This window comes from Mustelus asterias, chromosome 1, assembly GCF_964213995.1.
Source record: "Mustelus asterias chromosome 1, sMusAst1.hap1.1, whole genome shotgun sequence".
Classification (NCBI taxonomy): Eukaryota; Metazoa; Chordata; class Chondrichthyes; order Carcharhiniformes; family Triakidae; genus Mustelus; species Mustelus asterias.
The window spans coordinates 40250520-40273661 of NC_135801.1; the positions used below are offsets into that span (position 1 = coordinate 40250520).

General features: G+C 42.1%; 1 protein-coding gene across 17 annotated transcripts in view; it reads right to left on the bottom strand.

Moving 5' to 3' along the window:
• Positions 1-23142, bottom strand: part of rapgef2b (Rap guanine nucleotide exchange factor 2b) — a 446795-nt gene that overhangs the window by 75170 nt on the left and 348483 nt on the right. For all 17 annotated transcript variants that reach the window (XM_078211679.1, XM_078211699.1, XM_078211662.1 and 14 more), the window contains 3 exons: positions 19150-19307; positions 1401-1641; positions 290-673 (listed from right to left, as the gene is read on the bottom strand). In XM_078211679.1, coding sequence (XP_078067805.1) covers positions 290-673; positions 1401-1641; positions 19150-19307 — 783 coding nt within the window. The remainder of the gene's footprint in view (positions 1-289; positions 674-1400; positions 1642-19149; positions 19308-23142) is intronic.

Below are 23142 nucleotides of genomic sequence, written 5' to 3' on the forward strand. Positions count from 1 at the left end.
CTTTAGAATACAAATAAGAGAAAATGCTGTATAAACTCACGAGCTTATCCAGCAGTTTTAGTTTTTAATTTCAGATTTCCAGTATCTGCAGTATTTTGCTCTTATTTTTAGAATACAGGTTGGATTGTATGCTATAATTGAAAATATATTTGAGTTCTATTTACAGAAAAAGGTATTTACAAACTTACATCCACTATTAGAATTTAGTCATTCCTATACTGAGTAAAACAATTAAAAGTGATTAAAAATACTTTTTAGAGGAGTTGATCTTACTGCTATATATTTTTACCTGATAATTGCAAACATGGAGTTAAAGTTCTTGCATTCTCGACAGTGCAGTGCCATCTTGATAAAGTGTTTAATTATCTTCATTCTTTTCAATTGGTTTGACTCTTTAAGGATCTCTGTTGCAACCCAAAATGTTTCCTGATTGATAATATTCTCAAATTTCTTCAGATTGGCACATTCAGTTTTTGACTTAAGTCTGAACAAGTCATCAATGTATTCTGTGGGTTCAATATTACGAAATAGTTCAAAGTTCCTCATGGAGAGCTGGGTAGCAACTTCAATCGTGCTTAGTTGTAACAGTGTGATATGACTCTCTCGAAGCAATTCCTGAGCATCTTCATCTGAGCACAGCGTCTCTGTTTCCATGTTATTCTTCAAATAGTACCTTGAGAAGGAAGAAAATCACTAGCTAGTTACACTAGCTAAAAGGAAAACACAGCAACACTGATCAAACTTATTCCATAAGTATTACAATTATTCCTATGTAAAATAGTTCTTTTTCAATTTATTTTATACCAGCAAGCAATTAGTTGCGATTCTTGCCATTTTTGTGATGCTTTCAGATCAATAGTTGAGCGGAAAGGGAAATTCCATTGATGGTTTTACATCCCCACATGAGTTCCTTAGAAATCTCTCATATCACACACTATTACATTCCAAAGCAGATTTGCAATGATACATTATTATGTGCAACAACAGTAGTAACAGGTTGTCTGATGTCGGTAACCTTCTCCATGGTGATTTCCTAAACTGAGTTTGAACTGCATGAAGGGCAGGTCCCAAACATCAGGAATTAAATGACCTCATGAGCTTCCAAGCATCTAACAATGGTCATCCCCTGGAAAAACGGCTGGGACCAAAAGAATAACTGATTCAAGGGGGAAAAGAAAACTTGAGAAAATGAATTTCTTAAAAAATGAAAAGAAATTCATCTAAAATAATGACTGATTTGACCCAGAGGTTGGCCTGCTGCAATGCATGCATGTATTGCACGTATAGATAATGCCCTAAAGGTAACTTCAAACTTGATGTTTTTCCAATGTAAGAAGTAGGATAAGCTTATTTTATTGCTTTCCTTGTAAGAATAGATTCTGGCAATTTAGCCTTTTTACCTGCCACTAAGTTGAATTCGGTCAGCGAGCTTTGATAGCTGATCTGGAAGGCGCCTTTGTTTGATAACACCTTCGGGAGTGACAGAGACTTCACATAATGAGTATGATTCAGGAGCAGCAGTCACTGCAAATTCTCGAAGTGCCTGAATAACCACTTCTTTGGCAGTAGTATCTCTGCTGATCATTATGTAGCGACTTTGTTGGTCTGCCTTGAAAACTCTTAAAACCTGATCTGGTAGCTCTGTTAAAAGAAAACAAAATGAACTGAATATATGGCTAGAATAAAGGAAGACTACTTTTAGTATTGTACAAACATATGAAATCAATAGGCAGAAAAACACCAGCTGATGTTTTCAAGTCTTCCCCACAATATTGTATATTGTACAACAATACTACCATACTTTCTTGTTTTTTGGTAAGAACTTGAAAACAAGACAAAGATTGTCAGCTTGCAAGTTAAAGGCACATTGAGGAAGTTGAAATAACTATTCACTTTGATAATATTCAATAATTAATGCATCATTATTTGACTACACTGCTGAAAATAACATATATTTTGTTACAGGTCATTTTTTTGTTAGCACCTGGGCTGTGGGTGGAGTTGTGGGGGGGGGGGAGTTGAAAAGAGGCTGTTTATGGAGGTGTCCCTCCCCCACTTCCAACCCGAGGCCTGAGCAGGGTTACTTTCCAGGCATCCTTCCTTATCCTTGAACTCCTCCCACCAGCCTGAAAATTGAGATTGGTGGGAAACAGTCCTTACGTGGTCAATTACCTACTCAAGGGCCTCAACTGGGGTGAGGGTGGGCAGGCCGGCCATCCAAGAAACTTTGAGCCCCTGCAATCTGCAAACTTGATGTGGAGGAACATAAAATTCTAGCCTTAGTGTCATCAGCACATGAAATTTTCTGTCCCATTTTCTCTGCTCCTCTCCAAGTTTTGATATGCCAGCAAACTCTGCTGATGAACATGAAGAGTTTGAAGTTTGTGAACTGAACCACTAAATCTCTTAATGAACTAAACACATCAGAAACAGTTAGGGCCTGTGCATTTAGGTGCAAGTGAATATTTAACAGCAAGATAGATTTTTGTTACTGCTAAGCAACTTGTTTGGCACTGAAAATTTACAAATTCAGCATTATTGCTGTAAATTTTTAAAACACTTTTTCTTTCTAACTCTTGTTTTCCTCTCAATTCAACAATTATTTTTCTCACATTATTTAACTTTTTGCACATGATTTTGCATTAGATAACCTAATTTAGATTTCTTTCTTTAGAATGCATATCTCAGCAAGGATTCTTCAAACTGATTGGATGGAGAGACATGCTGTTGCTTGCCTCGCTCACACCTCACATGCCCGTCTCCAGTAATTGTAAATTGCTGTTAAAAGTCCAAAAAAGGTCTGTAAAATTTAATGAACGGCGAGGGCCATTCCTTCGCTACCGATCACAAAATCTGAACTATTAAAATAATAGTTCACTAAAATTTGGTAATAGTTCGTTTTTGCATTACCGCCTTGCAGTTTTAGCATTACGCACATCTGATCTGCATTTAGTAATACTGCTTCTTCACCACATTGGAGAAATCATCTAACCTTAAGAACTTAAATTTGCCAAATATTTTTGCAGATGAAGGATAAAAATGAAGATAACAAAAAACGTTGCATAACAAAGAGCTTAGTTGAGGTCATATTCATCAGAACATACAGACTAATTCCATGACTTAGCACTCCTAACAGATCATACCTCTTGGAAAATCATGCACTACGTGTGTGGTTTCCTGAAATGCATCCGGTGCTGCTTGTTGGAGGTGTCAGATCATGCAATTATTCTTAGAATCTGAAGGGTTATCCTTTTGACAAGCATAGTGATTTTTTTACTCTCTGATTTGTTTTTTTATTGCAAGATGGGATAGTGTATAGATGTAGCCAACATCTTACAAAGAAAAAAAGATAGCGCAGAACTGTTACTGCTCTACTATACTGGCTGATCCTAGCGATCACAACCTTTTAATCTGAACCAAGATTACAACACCACAGCAAAGCTTCTCTTCCATCAGTTTCCTTGCATCTTACAAAAACTATTTTACTACATTATTGTAAGATTTCCATTAAGCATCTCATTGTTCCTGAATGCCTATTTCAGAATGGCAGGGTGCCCTTAGGCAATTGGATAGAGACCACTCAATCCTCCCGGTATCAAAGAAAAGCCAGGTAGCCTTAATGACTATCGTCCGGTGGCTCTAACATCCATCACTATGAAGTGCTGTGAAAAGTTAGTCATGGCACAAATCAATTCCTGCCTCCCAGACTGCCTGGATCCACTACAGTTCACCTATCACTGGAATATGTCCACAGCAGATGCCATCTCCCTGGCCCTACACTCAACCCTGGAACATCTAGATAACAAAGATACCTATGTCAGACTCCTATTCATAAACAACAGCTCACTTTAACACCATTATTCCTATGAGACTCATCTCCAAACTTCGTGGCCTGGGGCTCAGCTCCTCCCTTTGCAATTGGATCCTAAACTTCCTAACCTACAGATCGCTGTCATTAAGTATAGGCAACAACACCTTCTCCAGGATCACCCTCAACACCGGTGCTCCACAAGGCTGTGTCCTCAGCCCCTTACTATACTCTTTACACACCTCTGATTGTTTGGCCAAATTCCCCTCCAACTTGATTTTCAAGTTTGCTGATGACACCATCGTTGTGGGTTAGATCTCAAACAATGGTGAGACAGAGTACAGCAGAGAGATAGAGAATCTGGTGAACTGGTGAGACGATAATAATCTCTCCTTCAATGTCAACAAAACGAAGGAGATTGTCATCGACTTCAGGAAGCATAGTGGAGGGCATGCCCCTGTCTACATCAATAGGGATGGAGTAGAAATGGACAACAGCTTCAAGTTTCTAGGTGTCCAGATCACCAACAATCTGTCCTGGTCCCTCCATGCCGATGCTATAGCTAAGAAAGCCCACCAACGAATGCCTCTACTTTCTCAGGAGACTAAGGAAATTTGGCATATCTGCTACAACCCTCACCAACTTCTACAGATGCACCATAGAATGCATTCTTTCTGGTTGTATTATAGCTTGGTATGGCTCCTGATCTGTCTAAGACCGCAAGAAATTACAAAGAGTCGTGAGCGAAGCCCAGTCCATCACTCAAACCAGGCTCCCATCCATTGATAGTGTCTACACTTGCCGCCGCCTCGGAAAAGCAGCCAGCATAATCGAGGACCCCACGCACCCTGGACATACTTGCTTCCACCTTCTTCCATCAGGAAAAAGATACAAAAGTCTGAGGACACGTACCAACCGACTTAAAAACAGCTTCTTCCCTGCTGCCATCAGACTTTTGAGTGGACCTACCTCATATTAAGTTGATCTTTCTCTACACCCTAGCTATGACTGTACACTACATTCTGAACTCTTTCCTTTCCTTCCCTATGTACGGTATGTTTTGTCTGTTTACCGTGCAAGAAACAGTACTTTTCACTGCATACTAATACATATGACAATGATAAATCAAATCCTTTTTACTTGCGACCAACAATGGAGCAAGTGAGAATAAATGTCAGTCAATATCAAAGAATATCATCATAGTCCCTTCCAACTAGGATGTCAAGATGGCAGCGGTGATTATTTAGACAAAGCTAGGGTTGTTACACAAGTCATTTTTGAACTTTCATTATTGAACAATCAACTGGAAGGTAGGAAATAAAAATCAATTTCTAAAACACAATTGTGTTTTATTTTCCATGTTTGTACAACTGCTTTAACACTAACTGTACTGTATCACTTTTATTTAACGTGCGAGAAAGGGAAACTTATGAGCACCACCGGCAAAAGTCAGTTGTGAACCATAGTGTATAAAGAACAGGAACAAAGAACAGTTCAGCACAAGAACAGGCCCTTTGGCCCACTAAGTCTGTGCCAGCACACAACACCTTTCTAAACTAAAGCCCTTTTGTCTCTGCACGGTCTGTATCCCTCCTCTGGTAGTACAGTCCAGGCTATTATTTGGACTCTGTGCAAAAAAAAAATTGTTTCTCACATCTCCTTTAAACTTTCCCCCTTTTACCTTAAACCAATGTCCTTTAGTAATTGACATTTCTACCCTGGGAAAAAGACTCTGACTATCCATGCCTCTCATAATTTGTGAACTTCTATCAGGTCACCCCGTCAGCCTCTGAACTTCAAGTGAAAACAAACCGCGTTTGTCCAATCTCTCCTCATAGCTACTACCATCCAAACCAGGCAACAAGCTAGTAAACCTTTTCTGTACCGTCATCAAAGCCGCCACCGGTGAGGCGACCAGTATTCCAAATGTGACCTAACTAAACTTCTATACAGCTGCAACATGACTTGCCAATTTTTATACTCTACGTCCCAACGAAGAAGTCAAGCATGCCATACACCTTCTTGACCACTTTATCCACTTATGTTGCCACTTTCAGGGAACTGTGGACTTGTACACCTAGATCCCTCTATATGTTAATACTTCTAAGGATTCTGCCATTTACTGTACAAGTCCCTCCTACATTAGACCTTCCAAAATGCACTACCTCGCATTTTGTCCGGATTAAATGCCATCTGCCATTTCTCCGCCCAAGTCTCCAGTCTACCTCTATCTGGCAATCCCTTTGCGATCCACAGCTCCCCCAATCCTGGTGTCATCTACAAACTTACTAATTAGACCACCTACATTCTCCTCCAAATCATTTATATATATTACAAACAACAGAGATCCCAGCACTGGTCCCTGCTGAACACCACTGATCCCAAATCTCCAGTCAGAAATACACCCTTCCATTGCTACTCTCTGTCTTCTATGACCAAGCCAGTTCTGTATCTACCAGCTCATCGCGGATTCCATGTGACTTCACCTTCTGTATCAGCCTGCCATGAGGGACCTTGACAAAAGCCTTGCTAAAGACCATGTAGACAACATCCATTGCTCTGCCCTAATCATCTTTGTCACTTACTCAAAAAACTCAATCAAGTTTGTGAAACATGACCTCCCCCACACAAAGCCATGCTACCTATTGCTAATAAGTCCACATTTTTCCAAATGTGAGTAAATGCTGTCTCTAAGGGTCCTCTTCAATAATTTGTAGTGGTAATGTTTCAGAGGACTGGACTAATGCTCCAGAAACATGAGTTCAAATCCAATATGGCAGCTGGTGGAATATAAATTCAATTAATAATTGAATAAGATCCTAAGATCATAAGAAACAGGAGTGGGAGTAAGCCATTGGGCCCCTCGAGCCTGCTCTGCCATTCAATAAGATCCTGGTTGATTGGGGTGTGGCCCTTAACTCAATTTTTCTACCTGTCCTCCCTGACCTTTGTCAATCAAATATCAGCCTAACAGGCTTGAATATATTCCCAGTCCTCGTTGGGCACTGGGGAAGAGAATTACAAAGTCTGATGACCCTCAGGGAAAAAGATTCTTCCTCATCTCGGTCTTAATTGGGAGACCGTTTATTTTAAACTGTCCACTAAACATCCTCCCAGCATCCAGCCTTTCAAGTGCCCTCAGAATCTTACACGTGGCAATAAGATTGACTCATTCTTCTATCACTCCAATGAATATAGGCCTAACCTGATCAAATTTCCTCATAAGTGTAATAATTCAGCCGCACACCAGTTTCTCGTCACCAAGCACCCTTTATTGTGCACCAAAAAACAGACCACTCCCACTCTATTGGTTTACTTTTAAAACCAGGTCTACCGCTCATTAAACATTTTTGAGTCAGAGGCATCCTGTTAGCTCAGACTTTTTATCAAGCGGAAAGTCAGGGCCCCGCATACCAGCTTTTGTTGTTTGTTTTCTTTCATGTTGTTGGCACAGGACTACCACATGGGCTCAGTATACTGGGCCCAGTCCTCCGCATTGGTGTCATATGGTTCAAGTTCTGGAAAAAATGCATAATGGCTTTTTCTTACTGGAGAAGGTTGTCCGTAGGAAGAAGATGGGAATAGTATTTTTCTTCATCACCAATGTAATAATTCAGCCGAATTCCAGTTTCCCGTTACTGAGCACCCTTTATTGTGTACTAAGAAAGAGACTGCTCCCACGGCTCACAGCTAGGTAATGCGACAAAGGTCCGGGTGAAGTAACAGGTATAAAAGCTCCCACTGAATGTTTACTATTGGGCAAGCCTCCACCTGCTCAATAAGGGAGCTTGTACTCCACAAAGCCCACACAAGTAGGTCTATTAACAGTGCCCCGTGGCCATCATAACATCAAGACATCGAGGGCCGAAGGGCCTGTACTGCGCTGTAATGTTCTACAACACCTGCATCCCAGGAATCAACTTCCAATGCTAGTATATCCTCACCTTAAGGAGACCGAAGCTGTATACGGTACTTTTTTTTTGATGGAATGACAAGGTCAGCAATTGTTGCCTATCCATAATTGTCGTTAGACTGAGTGGCTTAACTGGTCATTTAAGAAGGCAGTTAAGAGTCAACTAAATTGCTGTGGATATGGATTCAAATGTAGGCCAGATCATGCGAGGACAACAGATTTCCTTCCCTAAAGGACATTAGTGAACCAGATGGGTCTTTACAGCAATCAATGATAGTTTCATAGTCACCAATTTGGTTCCAGATTTTATTAATTGAATTTAAATTCCACCAGCTGCCAAGGTGGGATTTGAACTCATGTTTCCAGACTACTGGACCAATGAAATTACCACTGTGCCACAATACAATGTGATCTCACCAAGATTCAGTACAGCTTCTCTACTTTTCCATTGCAATACAGGCTAACATCATTTGCCTTCCCCATGATCAGGCATGCAGGGTCATGTGATAATGCGGTTAATGGGGGGAGCGAGGTATGTAGCAGAGAGAGAAACAGCTTTCTATTTGGTTTCTGGCGAGGGTTGTTTAAAAATAGAAGTCCGAAAGCTGCTCTGAAAATCAAAACTTTCCTGAAAGCTCCAAGGCTGTTAACAATTTATAGCAAGTGCGCCTGGGTTTGCTAACTGTATTTAAAGTAGCATTTGAATCTGAGAAGACTGTTGCTTACTTGGAACTGAAATAGTGATAAGTTAGAAATTAGAGTTGTTGCCTTTCATTCTCTAACTATTGTTTATCTGTGAAATGTTAAGCTGCTTCACTTTGTTATATTTAAACTGTGTTAAAAAAATCCCTAATTACTCCTGCTTGAAGCATTCAATTCTCATATTTATGCCAAAATAGAAAAATTGTTCGGGTCTAGTCTGGTTTCATAATATACCTTGGGGTTCAGGTCCAGGACCCTAAACCAATGGAATTTGAGGAGGAGGATGGAATGTTTGAGCATGTAGAGGGGATATTATGAACGCACTATTGTCCTTACAGGAGAAAAGGAATCTCACTGCCCAGGAATGAGGATGAACTGGTGCTGGAGTCCCTAATCTGGTGGAGATGGCATGTGAACATGAAGTGAGGTCCACTGGTCAGGTTCAAGCACGATGTCAGAGTAAAAATTCTCAAATCTGAGAAGCTACCAGAATGCATGTACTCTGATTTGTAAATGTTGATGGAGATCTTAATATAGTTTCCCTCTATCATCATCCATACCACAGAATGACCCGGAGACTCTCTCTTGACATTGAATGATGATGTCCATAAGGTTCACATCCTCTCTCTGCACCAATGCACCACTATACAGTCGGAAGGGATTGAGATTCTGGAGCAGATGGTAGAGCACAATGGGGAAAACACATCATGCTTGCTTAAGGAGCTGGTGGAGGCAGAGTATCCCCAGGAAGCTGACAGTCGGAGGATTGTTGGAGATCAGGACAATACTGAGCCCAAGACAGATGACGAGCCTTGGGAGTCGTCCATTAGGCGGCAAATGCTGGATGTCCAGTAGGTCGCACATGATGATCCGGCAGAGATCCCTGAGGGTCTTCATGCCACATTCCCTATATTGGAGGAATCCATGTCGTGCATGAGCATTGCATTAGCCCAGAGCTCAGAATGAACTGCTTCCTCCACAGAGAGAGTGGCGACTCTCATGGAGTGGCCACTCAACCAGTGGGTTCTGGGGTTGTGTTCCAACCTGCAAACTCACGCACTGGCAGTGACCTCTGCAGGGCACCTCCAACGTGAGAGAACAATGAGGCATATAGTGACTTAGCCGGCATCCCATATATCTGATGAGCAGGGAGGTTCAAACAAACATGTTGGCAGAAGACTTGCAACTACATGCATCTGGGGGCTACTCTCAGGGTAGCAGTTCCTGATAATGGCATCACGGTAGCACAGTGGTTAGCACTGCTGCTTCACAGCTCCAGGGTCTCGGGTTCGATTCCCGGCTCGGGTCACTGCCTGTGTGGAGTTTGCACATTCTCCTCGTGTCTGCGTGGGTTTCCTCCGGGTGCTCCGGTTTCCTCCCACAGTCCAAAGATGTGCGGGTTAGGTTGATTGGCCAGGTTAAAAAATTGCCCCTTAGAGTCCTGGGATGTGTAGGTTAGAGGGATTAGCGGGTAAAATATGGGGGGGTAGGGCCTGGGTGGGATTGTGGTCGGTGCAGACTCGATGGGCCGAATGGCCTCCTTCTGCACTGTAGGGTTTCTATGATTTCTATGATTTCTATAATGGCACCCCTTTGTCAGTGACCATCCGAGGAGACTACGACGACTAAGTGCCCAGGAACATCACTCATCTCTCCCACCCACTCGGGGCCCACACAGGTCCCAGTGACCAGAGTGCAGTTGCCAAGCCATGAAGTCTGACAGTCAGACAGACAGACAAGTCAGCAGCCTGCCTCCAATGCAACTGCCAGCAAGGGGGAAGAGCCCTGAACTTGCAAACAAAAATTTAAGTCGTATAATAGAGAACTTTCACAAGTGAATCATTTCTCTTGTTACGTGTAATGTTGTACGTAGCTGTCACATATCCCTACTGAAATATGACATCATGTCAAATGGCTTTATTGTGTTTTGTATTAGGGAGGAGGCCTTCAAATCCGAGTAAGACATCAATTGTGCTGGAAAGTGTATTTCAGAGAAAAAGGGACGGGAGAAGATGGTGTTAGGAGGGCATCATCAATCCTGAGCAATAAGGTGACAGTATGTTTACAAAGATTTGCGGTCTGATTTTGCAACTCCAACTGGAAATTCTTTTGAACAAAGGTCACCCTGGCTCCCATAAGCATCCACACTGCTGGAAATTCATGGCTGTGGGGCTGAGCAGGTTTCTCCCGAGTCAGTTCTAGTTTCATCCTCATCGGCCTCTGGAAGAACGTCACTTCCTACACTCTCCATCTACTCTCCTCTCATGGATGCCAGATTTTGAAGGGCATCACCACATGACCACCATAACGTGTTCTGGAGAATATTGCAGTGATCCTCCTGAGCAGTCCAGACAGCAAAGTTCAATGATGATCTTTGTGGAAGCATGGCTCTGGTTGTAGCTCTCCTCCTCAGGTGTCTCTGGGTGTCCAAGTGGTGTCATCAGCCATCTTTTGAGTGGATATCCTTTGTCCCCCCAACAGTCAGTCATCTAACCATGCTGGAGCTATGAACAGCCTTGGTGCTCAAGACGTACACATAATGGCTGCTTCCATGATACCTGGCGCAAACCTGCAGGGTCTCGTGCTGGTGATCGCATACTATATAAACGTTCAGAGAGTGGAAGCCCTTCCAATTCATAAAGGCCCCCCCCCCACTCCCCCTCTTCCCACAGGTGCCTGGATGGGCAGGCACATTGTGCAGTCAATGGCTCCCTGAACCCTTGGATTGCCTGCTATAGCTGCGAAACCTCTGGCTGTCCTCGTCTATCTTGTGAGTAAAGGTGTGTACCCTTCAAAACAGTGCTTCTGTCACAGCTTCGATACAGTTGCACATTGCAGATTGCGACACTCCGCAAAGTTCTACTGCAGACCCCTGTAACAAATCTGAGGCATGAAAATTAAGGGCAACTTTAAGGGTGATCTTTATAGCCACTGGCATTGGGTGGCCACCTACATAGTTTAAGGCTATTTTGGGTCCGATCATATCACATACTGCCTCTCTTGAGAGATGGAGCCTTCCTCAGCACTGTACCTCTGTAACATCAAGGTAGGTAGATCCCAGCCTGTAAATTCTTCCAGTGACTTCTCCTGACCATTCTCTCTTGCAATGCTTGCTGGTCTTCGACCCCTTCAGGCTGTGACTTTTGGTTTTGAGGACAGACTCAACTATACTGACTGTGGCCAACTGGCCTCCTCTCCCTTTTTGCCCTCTCCTCCACTTCCGAGGAGGTCCCTCCAGCAGAGTACGCAATGCTCATCTCAAACCTTATATTTGCAGAGGTGTGATCTAAATTATGAAAGAACCTGTCTGTAGAAAGTCTCTGCAAAGATATAAACTTCCTGAAGTAATGCCAGTGAATAAAATGCTTGATTAAAAAAAAAATGCACACAAATATATCTCAATTTAACGTCTCACCTCTCTATTCCTTCTGGCCCTTATATCCTGCCCTGGTTCCAGAAAGTTGAGAAAATTGAAATTCCACCTACCTGTTTGGACTGTGCGCCAAGTGTAAAAGCACACAGGCCTCTCAAAATTAGGAACAATTAGATATTTATGGCCTTAATTGGCCCCTTAATTGTCAGTGAACACACTTCCAATATTCACATGTGTCAACCGAAATATTGAGAGGCGGTGCAACGATGTCAGGAAGCCCTCCTGACGTCACCATTTCACGCTGTGTTGCGACTGGCGCATGCCTGTATTAATCACCTAAAATTCTGGCTCAAGTTATTTTGTTTCCTTTGCCTTCCCTTCTTCCGAATTTTATTCCCCCAAGAAAACTACCTTTTAACTGAATCAGAGAAAACAGGTACAAAGGCTAAATAGACAATTCCAAAAACCACCTCAAGCTAAAGGAAAGACTACATTGCTTAGACGAGAATAATACTAATGTACATACATGACACAATAATGTAAGAATTTGCAGCTGACAAATAGGAAATAAATATTTAGATTTATGTTTTATATTGGAAAACATAACTCAGTATAATTCTTTTTAAATAATAATTTTGCTTGTTGCATTAATTGCCCCTATAGATAATTTAAACCAGGGGAATCTACTTCATTTTATTCTGAGCAAGATCTGTGAATTTGAGTGAGCTCCTACACATTTATAAAATATCCTTGAGGATTCCATTGTTTATGACATTATATTCCCACGTGGGGAAAATCATTTTCTTATTCAGTGCCAAGGATGGATGATTAAAACATGACAGTTAGTTCAACAGTAATTCTCTCCGCCCTCAAGATATCCTGAAAGTTCCCCAAGCAAGTAACATACGGCGATGTCTCAGGGACTTATTACTTATAGAGCCATTGAAACAGTACTCCATTATTGGAGGTAAAATATAAAAGAACATAGAATTATTTTCAAAATTGCTTGCTGGCTCGTAAATCTGGCTTTACTATCATAAACGACATGAATACATATTGCCGTATAAAATAAGTGAGCAGGAGTTTCACACTTCTAAGGTGTGAAATTTCTGATGCCAATACTGTGAGCACAAAACAGAACTTCAGTTAATATTTAGGATCAATTCCAAAGATCATGTCATCACCTTCTCAGATTTTTTTTTGGAAGTCTATTTTTTGGATCAAAATAGTTTGAAAGAGAGGTTATTAAACCATCAATCAATAAACTAATTTGGCTGACCATAAACTGAAGTGTCAAAAATGATCTCGAAATAATTGGTTGCCTCTATTCATTATTAAATAAGTTACGCTGTACAAACTCGAAGGGAGACACTGTGGATGTGCAGTCCAGGTAAAATTCTCGTTAATCTACACTGCATTCCCTCCAAAACTGATGCATCCTTCTTGAGGTGCAATATCCACAAATGCTCACAGTACTCCAGGTATGAGCTAACCAGGGCTTTGTATGGCTGAAGCATGACTTCTTTACCCTGATATTTTCGTCTTCCAGATATAAAGGCTAGCATTCTATTAACCATTTCAAATATTTTCTGTACCTATTCATGAAATTTTAATGGTCCCTTTGGATCTTCACTACTTCTAGATTTAGACTATTTAGAAAGTACTCTGCTCTATAATTTTAGGTCCAAAGTGGATAGGTTCACATTTGTCCACATTGAAATCCATTTGCTACAGTTTTGCCCATTAACTTAATCGATCAATAATTCCCAGTAATTCTGCATTTACAGTGATTACAATGCCACATATATTTTTGATATGTGGCTTCTGATCCCATTTGAAAGTCGTAAATATATATGGTGATTGCCAGTAATTGAGACACCAACAGAGATCTTTGTAGAACACCATTAATCATGTTCTGTCAATTAGAGTTTAGTTCCAAACCAGGTCAATAAATTGGCTTCAATTCTTTGGAATTCAACTTTAGCAAATAGTCTCTTTTGAGTCTTTATCAAATATCTTTGATAAGTCGAAATAAAAAAGCATCCACATACATTCTCCAGTCCACGACTTGAGTCACCTTCTCTGACCAAGATCGCAAGAAACTACAAAGGATTGTGAACGTAGCCCAGTCCATCACGCAAACAAGCCTCCCATCCATTGACTCTGACTATACTTACCGCTGCCTCAGAAAAGCAGCCAGCACAATCAAGGACCCAACATATCCTGGACATATCCTCTGCCACCTTCTTCCATCAAGAAAAAGATACAAAAGTCTGCAATTACGTACCAGCCGACTCAAGAACAGCTTATTTCTTGCTGTCATCGGACTTTTGAATGCACCTACCTTATATTAAGTTGAGCGTTCTCTACACCCTGAGCACTATATTCTGCACCCTCTCCTTTCCTTTTCCCCTATATGTACTCTATGAGTTGTATGCATCTCTATAGCATGCAAGAAACAATACTTTTCACTGTATCCCAATACATGTGACAAAAATAAATCAAATCATCTCTTCAAAAAATTCAATCAGGTTTGTCAGACATTACTTATCCTTTACAAATACATGTGGTTCCTCTCTCTGATCAGCTGAAAAACCTTCAAGGTTTTTAATCATCTTATCCTTAATTATAGACCCTCATAATTTTTCAACAACAGATGTTCAGCTAACTGCAATTCCCTGGTTTTCCTCTCTCAACTTTCTTCAACAGTGGTGTGATGTATTTAGTTTTTCAACAGAAAGGAACAGTTCCCAAATCAAGAGAAATTTAGTCTAGTTAAGACATCTACAATTACTGCCTGCCCTGTGAGTACATGACTGGAAGCATGATCAGTGTCAGCAACATCTGTATGAGGAGGGGAGACTCGGAGTCATTAGCAGCAGTAACCCGGGACCAACTACTGTAGAAGAAGCAGCAAGACCCCAAGTCTGGGACTTGGAGACATTACTTTTGTTGAGACTCTGGGAATCTGATTGCTTTGTTTCGCCAATGGTAGTATTTCTAAGTCCAAGTTGTGAGTTTAGATATTTTGTGAAATTTTGATACTTTTTGATCACTGTGTATAACAAAGAAGGTAAGAAGTTTAACAACACCAGGTTAAAGTCCAACAGGTTTATTTGGTAGCAAAAGCCACACAAGCTTTCGGAGCTCCAAGCCCCTTCTTCAGGTGAGTGGGAATTCTGTTCACAAACAGGGCATATAAAGACACAGACTCAATTTACATGAATAATGGTTGGAATGCGAATACTTACAGCTAATCAAGTCTTTAAGATACAAACAACGTGAGTGGAGAGAGCATCAAGACAGGCTAAAAAGATGTGTATTGGCTCCAGACAAGACAGCCAGTGAAACTCTGCAGGTCCAGGCAGGCTGTGGGGGTCACAGATAGTGTGACATGAACCCAATATCCCGGTTGAGGCCGTCCTCGTGTGTGCAGAACTTGGCTATCAGTTTCTGCTCAGCGACTCTGTGCTGTCGTGTGTCGTGAAGGCCGCCTTGGAGAACGCTTACCCGAATATCAGAGGCCGAATGCCCGTAACCACTGAAGTGCTCCCCAACAGGAAGAGAACAGTCTTGCCTGGTGATTGTCAAGCGGTGTTCATTCATCCGTTGTCGCAGCGTCTGCATGGTTTCCCCAATGTACCATGTCTCGGGACATCCTTTCCTGCAGCGTATCAGGTAGACAACGTTGGCCGAGTTGCAAGAGTATGTACCGTGTACCTGGTGGATGGTGTTCTCACGTGAGATGATGGCATCTGTGTCGATGATCCGGCACGTCTTGTAGAGGTTGCTGTGGCAGGGTTGTGTGGTGTCGTAGTCACTGTTCTCCTGAAGGCTGGGTAGTTTGCTGTGGACAATGGTCTGTTTGAGGTTGTGCGGTTGTTTGAAGGCAAGAAGTGGGGATGTGGGAATGGCCTTGGCGAGATGTTCGTCTTCATCAATGATATGTTGAAGGCTCCGGAGGAGATGCCGTAGCTTCTCCGCTCCGGGGAAGTACTGGACGACGAAGGGTACTCTGTCCGTATACACAGGATCTGCTCGGATGAGGAGGATCGCAACAGACACCTCCAGACGCTGAAAGATGCCCTCATAAGAACAGGATATAGTGCTCGACTCATTGATCAACAATTCCAACGCGCCACAGCGAAAAACCGCACCGACCTCCTCAGAAGACAAACACGGGACACAGTGGACAGAGTACCCTTCGTCGTCCAGTATTTCCCCGGAGCGGAGAAGCTACGGCATCTCCTCCGGAGCCTTCAACATATCATTAATGAAGATGAACATCTCGCCAAGGCCATCCCCACACCCCCACTTCTTGCCTTCAAACAACCGCACAACCTCAAACAGACCATTGTCCGCAGCAAACTACCCAGCCTTCAGGAGAACAGTGACCACCACACCACACAACCCTGCCACAGCAACCTCTGCCGGATCATCGACACAGATGCCATCATCTCACGTGAGAACACCATCCACCAGGTACACGGTACATACTCTTGCAATTCGGCCAACGTTGTCTACCTGATACGCTGCAGGAAAGGATGTCCCGAGGCATGGTACATTGGGGAAACTATGCAGACGCTGCGACAACGGATGAATGAACACCGCTCGACAATCACCAGGCAAGACTGTTCTCTTCCTGTTGGGGAGCACTTCAGCAGTCACGGGCATTCGGCCTCTGATATTCGGGTAAGCGTTCTCCAAGGTGGCCTTCACGACACATGACAGTGCAGAGTCGCTGAGCAGAAACTGATAGCCAAGTTCCGCACATACGAGGACGGCCTCAACCGGGATATTGGGTTCATGTCACACTATTTGTAACCCCCACAGCCTGCCTGGACCTGCAGAGTTTCACTGGCTGTCTTGTCTGGAGACAATACACATCTTTTTAGCCTGTCTTGATGCTCTCTCCACTCACGTTGTTTGTATCTTAAAGACTTGATTAGCTGTAAGTATTCGCATTCCAACCATTACTCATGTAAATTGAATCTGTGTCTTTATATGCCCTGTTTGTGAACAGAATTCCCACTCACCTGAAGGAGGGGCTTGGAGCTCCAAAAGCTTGTGTGGCTTTTGCTACCAAATAAACCTGTTGGACTTTAACCTGGTGTTGTTAAACTTCTTACTGTGTTTACCCCAGTCCAACGCCAGCATCTCCACATCATGTATAACAAAGAAGGTCAGAGGTTCATTACTTTGTGTATAATGAAGTAAGTCAGAGGTTAAATACTTTGTGAATAACAAAGTTTGATACCTGGTGTACTAAAGTTTGTGTAGTAGAGTTTAGTACTTTTGTGGTAGCCTGGTAGAGTACAATAAAGATGTGTTGTACAATAATTCAAGGGCTTGTCTCCAGAGTCAGTTGACCCGAATTCAAGGGCAATAAAGGCATTAAAGAGGGTGTGGTAAAGGTTATGAAAATGGCTTCAAAGATAAGGGACTTCAGTTACAAGGATAGATTGGAGAAAGTGTTCATCTTAAATGGGCGGCACGGTAGCACAATGGTTAGCACTGCTGCTTCACAGCTCCAGGGACCTGGGTTCGATTCCCAGCTTGGGTCACTGTCTGTGTGGAGTTTGCACATTCTCCTCGTGTCTGCGTGGGTTTCCTCCGGGTGCTCCGGTTTCCTCCCACAGTCCAAAGATGTGCGGGTTAGGTTGATTGGCCATGCTAATATTGCCCCTTAGTGTCCTGAGATGTGTAGGTTAGAGGGATTAGTGGGTAAAATATGTAGGGATATGGGGGTGGGGCCTGGGTGGGATTGTGGTCGGTGCAGACTCGATGGGCCGAATGGCCTCTTTCTGTACTGTAGGGATTCTATGATTAAAGAGGAAGTTGAGGTAAAATCTGATAGACATGTGTACAAAATCATAAAGCGGCTGAAAAACTTCCCATTAGTGCAAGAGTCAAGAACCAGAGCGCATAGATTTTAAAGTGATTGGCAAAAGAACCAGAGGTGACATAAGAAAAAACATTTTAATGTAACTAGTAGTTAGGATCTGGAATGCACTGCCTAAGTGCGTGGTAGAGGTAGAATCATTGTGACTTTCAAAAGTGAATCAGATAATTATTTAAAAAGATTTATCTGGCTATGCGAAAAAGGCAGGAGAGTGGAACTAGCTGACTTGTTCTCACAAGAGCTAGCATGGACACAATATCGTTTTCCTTCTGTGTTGTTACCATTCCATGATTCTTTTCCAAACACAACATGACAACAACAACCTAAATTTGTATACCGCAAGGCACTTCAGAGAAGCATTATATAACAAAATATGACAGAAAGACACATAAGCAGATATGATGATCAGATGACCAAAAGTGTTGAGGCTTAGACAACTGAAAGCACAATTTTAATGGTGGTGCTTTTAAACTGGTGATGCTCAAGAGACCAGAATTAGAGGGGCACAAATATAACAGATTGGATTGAAAAGATTACTGGGGGGGCAAGGTCATGGACACATTTGAAAATATTTAATATCAAGATCTCGATATTGACCAGGAGCCAATGTAGGTCAATGAATTCAGGGGTCATAGGTGAATGGGCTTTGGTGCAAGTTCAGACACGGGCAGCAGAATTTTAGCTGACTTGAAATTTATGGAGTGTTGAATGTGGATGACCAAGAGCGTGTTGGAATAGTCAAGTCTAGAGGTAACAAAGGCATGAATAAGGGCTACAGTACCAGATGAGCTTGAAACAGGGGCAAAATTGGACAAATGCTAGGAAGGTGGAAATAGATGTTCTTAGCAATGATGCGAATATTAGGTCAGAAGTTCAGCTTAGGGTCAGATGTGACTCCGAGTTTGTAAAATTTCTATTGATTTTAATATCTTGCAACTTAAAAAAAATCCCTTTTGTAGCTCTTACCATCTGTTTTATCACCTTTGTATCTTTCCGATTTTATAGGATCTATGCTACTGTTTGCATTTTTGAATGCTTTGTCTTTTAGTTTTATGTTGTTTTTCACCTATGTTGGCCATGGTTGTTTTGTTTGTCGAGTAGATCCATATCCACTTAAGGGTGTAAACTGGTTCTGTATTTTTTCTGAACACCTCCCACTGATCTTTGGTCATTTTACTCATTAACAGTCTTTCTAAGTTTACTGTGAAATGTCTCTGGGTCATCACATTCAAGTCAGACTTATCCAAATTGAGAATTTTAGAAGCTATTTCAAGTTTCTCCCTTTCAAACACTACAATGAACTTGATTATTTTAAGATTGATAACTACGGATTCAAAATAACTGTGTACCACAAAGAATAAACTCATAAAAACATTAGAAGGCATATATGGAACAATTATTAAACAGATACAACAAACAGTAATCTCAGTTTGGAATAAATGAACACTCACCTGGTGTGGTGTTAAAATCAAGAATACGATGGTGAGACTGCAACAAGTCAGGATTACTGGATGATAAGGTGCCGCTTACAGGCAATGCAGGTGCAATATACCTGGACTGTTTCAATCCTACAATGCTGTCATCCTGGGATTGACCAATACCAATATCACTAAGAAAAAAGAGACACAAGAAAACACTGGATCGATATTGCTCATCTTAAGTCACAAACCTGCTGTGCGAAGAACTTACTGCATAGTATCTACAGCACAGAAATTCACCATTTGGCCTAATAGGTCTATGCCTTAGCAACTTGTGATTATAAAACACCTTTAACATCATAAAATATCCCAAGGCCAATAATTGGGGGAAATTCAAAACCAAAAAAGGAGACATTTGGGTAGATGACCTAAAACTTGGTCAGAGATCAATTTTAAGGAATATCTTAAATGAACGATGAGGAATAGAGAAGCAAGAGAGGCTTAAGGAGGGAATTCTAGAGCTTGGAGCCTTGACAGCTGAAGGCATGGCCACCAATATTGAAGTGATTAAAATTGGGAATGCTCAAGAGTCCAGAATTAGAGTAGCATAGATATCCTGGAATGTCGAGACGCTGGAGGAGATTACAGAGATACGGAGGAACTAGACCTTGGGGGGATTTCAAAACAAGGATGAAAATTTTACAATTTACGTGCTGATTAACCAGGTGTCAATGTAGATCAGTGAACACTGGGGTGATGTGCAAATGGGACTTGATATGAGTTAAGACATAGGCAGTAGAGGTTTGAATGGTCTCAGGTTTAGGAATGGTAGAATGACCAGGAATTAAGACCATAAGACATAGGAGCGGAAGTAAGGCCATTCGGCCCATCGAGTCCACTCCACCATTCAATCATGGTTGATTTCAACTCCATTTACCCGCTCTCTCCCCATAGCCCTTAATTCCTCGAGAAATCAAGAATTTATCAATTTCTGTCTTGAAGACGCTCAACGTCTCGGCCTCCACAGCCCTCTGTGGCAATGAATTCCACAGACCTACCACTCTCTGGCTGAAGAAATTTCTCCTCATCTCTGTTCTAAAGTGACTCCCTTTTATTCTAAGGCTGTGCCCCCGCGTCCTAGTCTCCCCTGCTAATGGAAACAACTTCCCTACGTCCATCCTATCTAAGCCGTTCATTATCTTGTAAGTTTCTATTAGATCTCCCCTCAACCTCCTAAACTCCAATGAATATAATCCCACGATCCTCAGACGTTCATCGTATGTCAGGCCTACCATTCCTGGGATCATCCGTGTGAATCTCTGCTGGACCCGCTCCAGTGCCAGTATGTCCTTCCTGAGGTGTGGGGCCCAAAATTGCTCACAGTACTCCAATGGGGCCTAACCAGTGCTTTATAAAGCCTCAGAAGTACATCCCTGCTTTTGTATTCCAAGCCTCTTGAGATAAATGACAACATTACATTTGCTTTCTTAATTACGGACTCAACCTGCAAGTTTACCTTTAGAGAATCCTGGACTAGGACTCCCAAGTCCCTTTGCACTTTAGCATTATGAATTTTGTCACCGTTTAGAAAATAGTCCATGCCTCTATTCTTTTTTCCAAAGTGCAAGACCTCGCACTTGCCCACGTTGAATTTCATCAGCCACTTCTTGGACCACTCTCCTAAACTGTCTAAATCTTTCTGCAGCCTCCCCACCTCCTCAATACTACCTGCCCCTCCACCTATCTTTGTATCATCGGCAAACTTGGCCAGAATGCCCCCAGTCCCAGTCCCAGAATAGTCAAATCTTTGAGATAACGAAAACATAAATGAGGATTTCAGAGCATGAGCTGAGGCAATGTGGCGTTGGCCGATGTCATGGAGGTGGAAATAGCAGTAGTGGTAGTGCAGATGTGTAATTGGAATCTGATATTGGGGTCAAATAAGAGACAAAGATTCCAAACACGATACCAGCCTTTATGCTCCACCCGAGTTTCGTCTTACCTTACTTGATCCCACAATCCTTCAATTCCTTTCTTCCTCATGTTCTTATTTAGCTTCCCCTTATAACCATCTATGTTATTTGCTCAACTACTCCACGTTGCAGAAAATTCCACATCCTAACCATATTCCTCCCAACTTTATTATTGAATTTATTAATGATCATCTTATATTTATAGCCCATAATTACGGACTCCACACAAATTGAAACATGTTCTCTACATGTGGCACGGTAGCACAGTGGTTAGCACTGCTGCTTCACAGCTCCAGGGTCCCGGGTTCGATTCCCGGCTCGGGTCACTGTCTGTGTGGAGTTTGCACATTCTCCTCGTGTCTGCGTGGGTTTCCTCCGGGTGCTCCGGTTTCCTCCCACAGTCCAAAGATGTGCGGGTTAGGTTAATTGGCCAGGTTACAAAAATTGCTCCTTAGAGTCCTGGGATGCGTAGGTTAGAGGGATTAGTGGGTAAAATATGTGGGGGTGGGGGTAGGGCCTGGGTGGGATTGTGGTCGGTGCAGACTCGATGGGCCGAATGGCCTCCTTCTGCACTGTAGGGTTTCTATGATTTCTATGATAAGTGTCCCAGCAAATCTTTTCATAATTTTGAAGACTTCTATCAAGTCACCTTTCAGCCTTCTCTTTTCTGGAGCATGTCCAGTATTTCCTATTTTAGTGTCTATCACTTTTTTGTAAATGGAAACCAGACTGAGCACAGTACCCTAATTGTGATCTGACCAAGGTTCTAATATAACTTCTCTGCTTTTGAATTCTGTTCCTCTAGAAATGAAGACCATTGCTTTGCACATGTTTTTATACAGCAGACAGATATGATTTTACTTATTTTGATCTTGCAGAACCTTTAAATTCACGTTTGCAAAGTCATCACAAGCATTATTACTTTTTCCTACATTGATACTTTCACAATATCTGCAATCTACGGCACATAATAGGAGGAATAGACCACACGCCCTGTTGAGCTAGCTCTGCAATAAGATCTTGGTTAATACTCAGCCCAACTCCACTCATCTGCCTACTCACCATATTTCTCAATTCCCTGGCAGACTAAACATCTGTCCATCTCCGCCTTGAATATATATTTGACAATGAGAAAGTTGCAGATCCCACCACCTTATTTAAATTTCAGTTATCTTCCCCTTTGTGTCTACAGTTAAGCCGTGTTATTCTTTTAAATTCCTAAATCAATGCCAATAGATTTATATAGTTTTCCCAGAAAAGTGACAACTAACTTCCATTCTAGACTACCTGAACATAAAGTTATCAGCCAGATTTTCCAGCATGCGGACATCGGGTACGAGCAATGATGTACTTGTTTACAAAGCACCAATCACACTCTTTAGGTTGATACTAGGAGAATAGCCAATGCGAGGATAGATGGCACCTTTAAAGAAGGGAGATGGAGGAGAAAATAAAAAGCAAAACACAGGCAAATATTTAAATTCTATTTCATTAAGACAAAAATACTTTTATTCACTTTGACATGGAAGAACTGTTCTTGATCTTCAGTTATATATTCTGGTTCGAAACAGGATTCTGCTTCATTTGCTTTTCGTAGGAATTTGTGGTTTCTCCTGTACTGTTGTCTATTTAGAACCTGCACTGTGTAAGACCTTGGTTCTCCTGTGATCTCTGTAACAACAGCAGGATCCCAAATCCCTTCCTGCTGGATTCTCAATGTCTTTCTCATGTTCAGTTCAGACAGAGGTCGGGCTTCTCGATTGGAGAACTGTTTCTGCTTCTGCTGTCTCGGTTTGAGCTGGTCCTGTGCATTGTAGCTCACTGACTTTGGAAATAGCAGTTGCAGTGAAGTTGAAAACTTAGTTCTTAGTCTTCTCCCCATCAGGATCTGTGCTGGAGCTGAGCCAATGCCCTATAATGGAGTTGGTAAGAAGTCTCACGACACCAGGTTAAAGTCCAACAGGTTTATTTGGAATCATCTGATGAAGGAGCAGCACTCCGAAAGCTCGTAATTCCAAATAAACCTGTTGGGACTTTAACCTGGTGTTGTGAG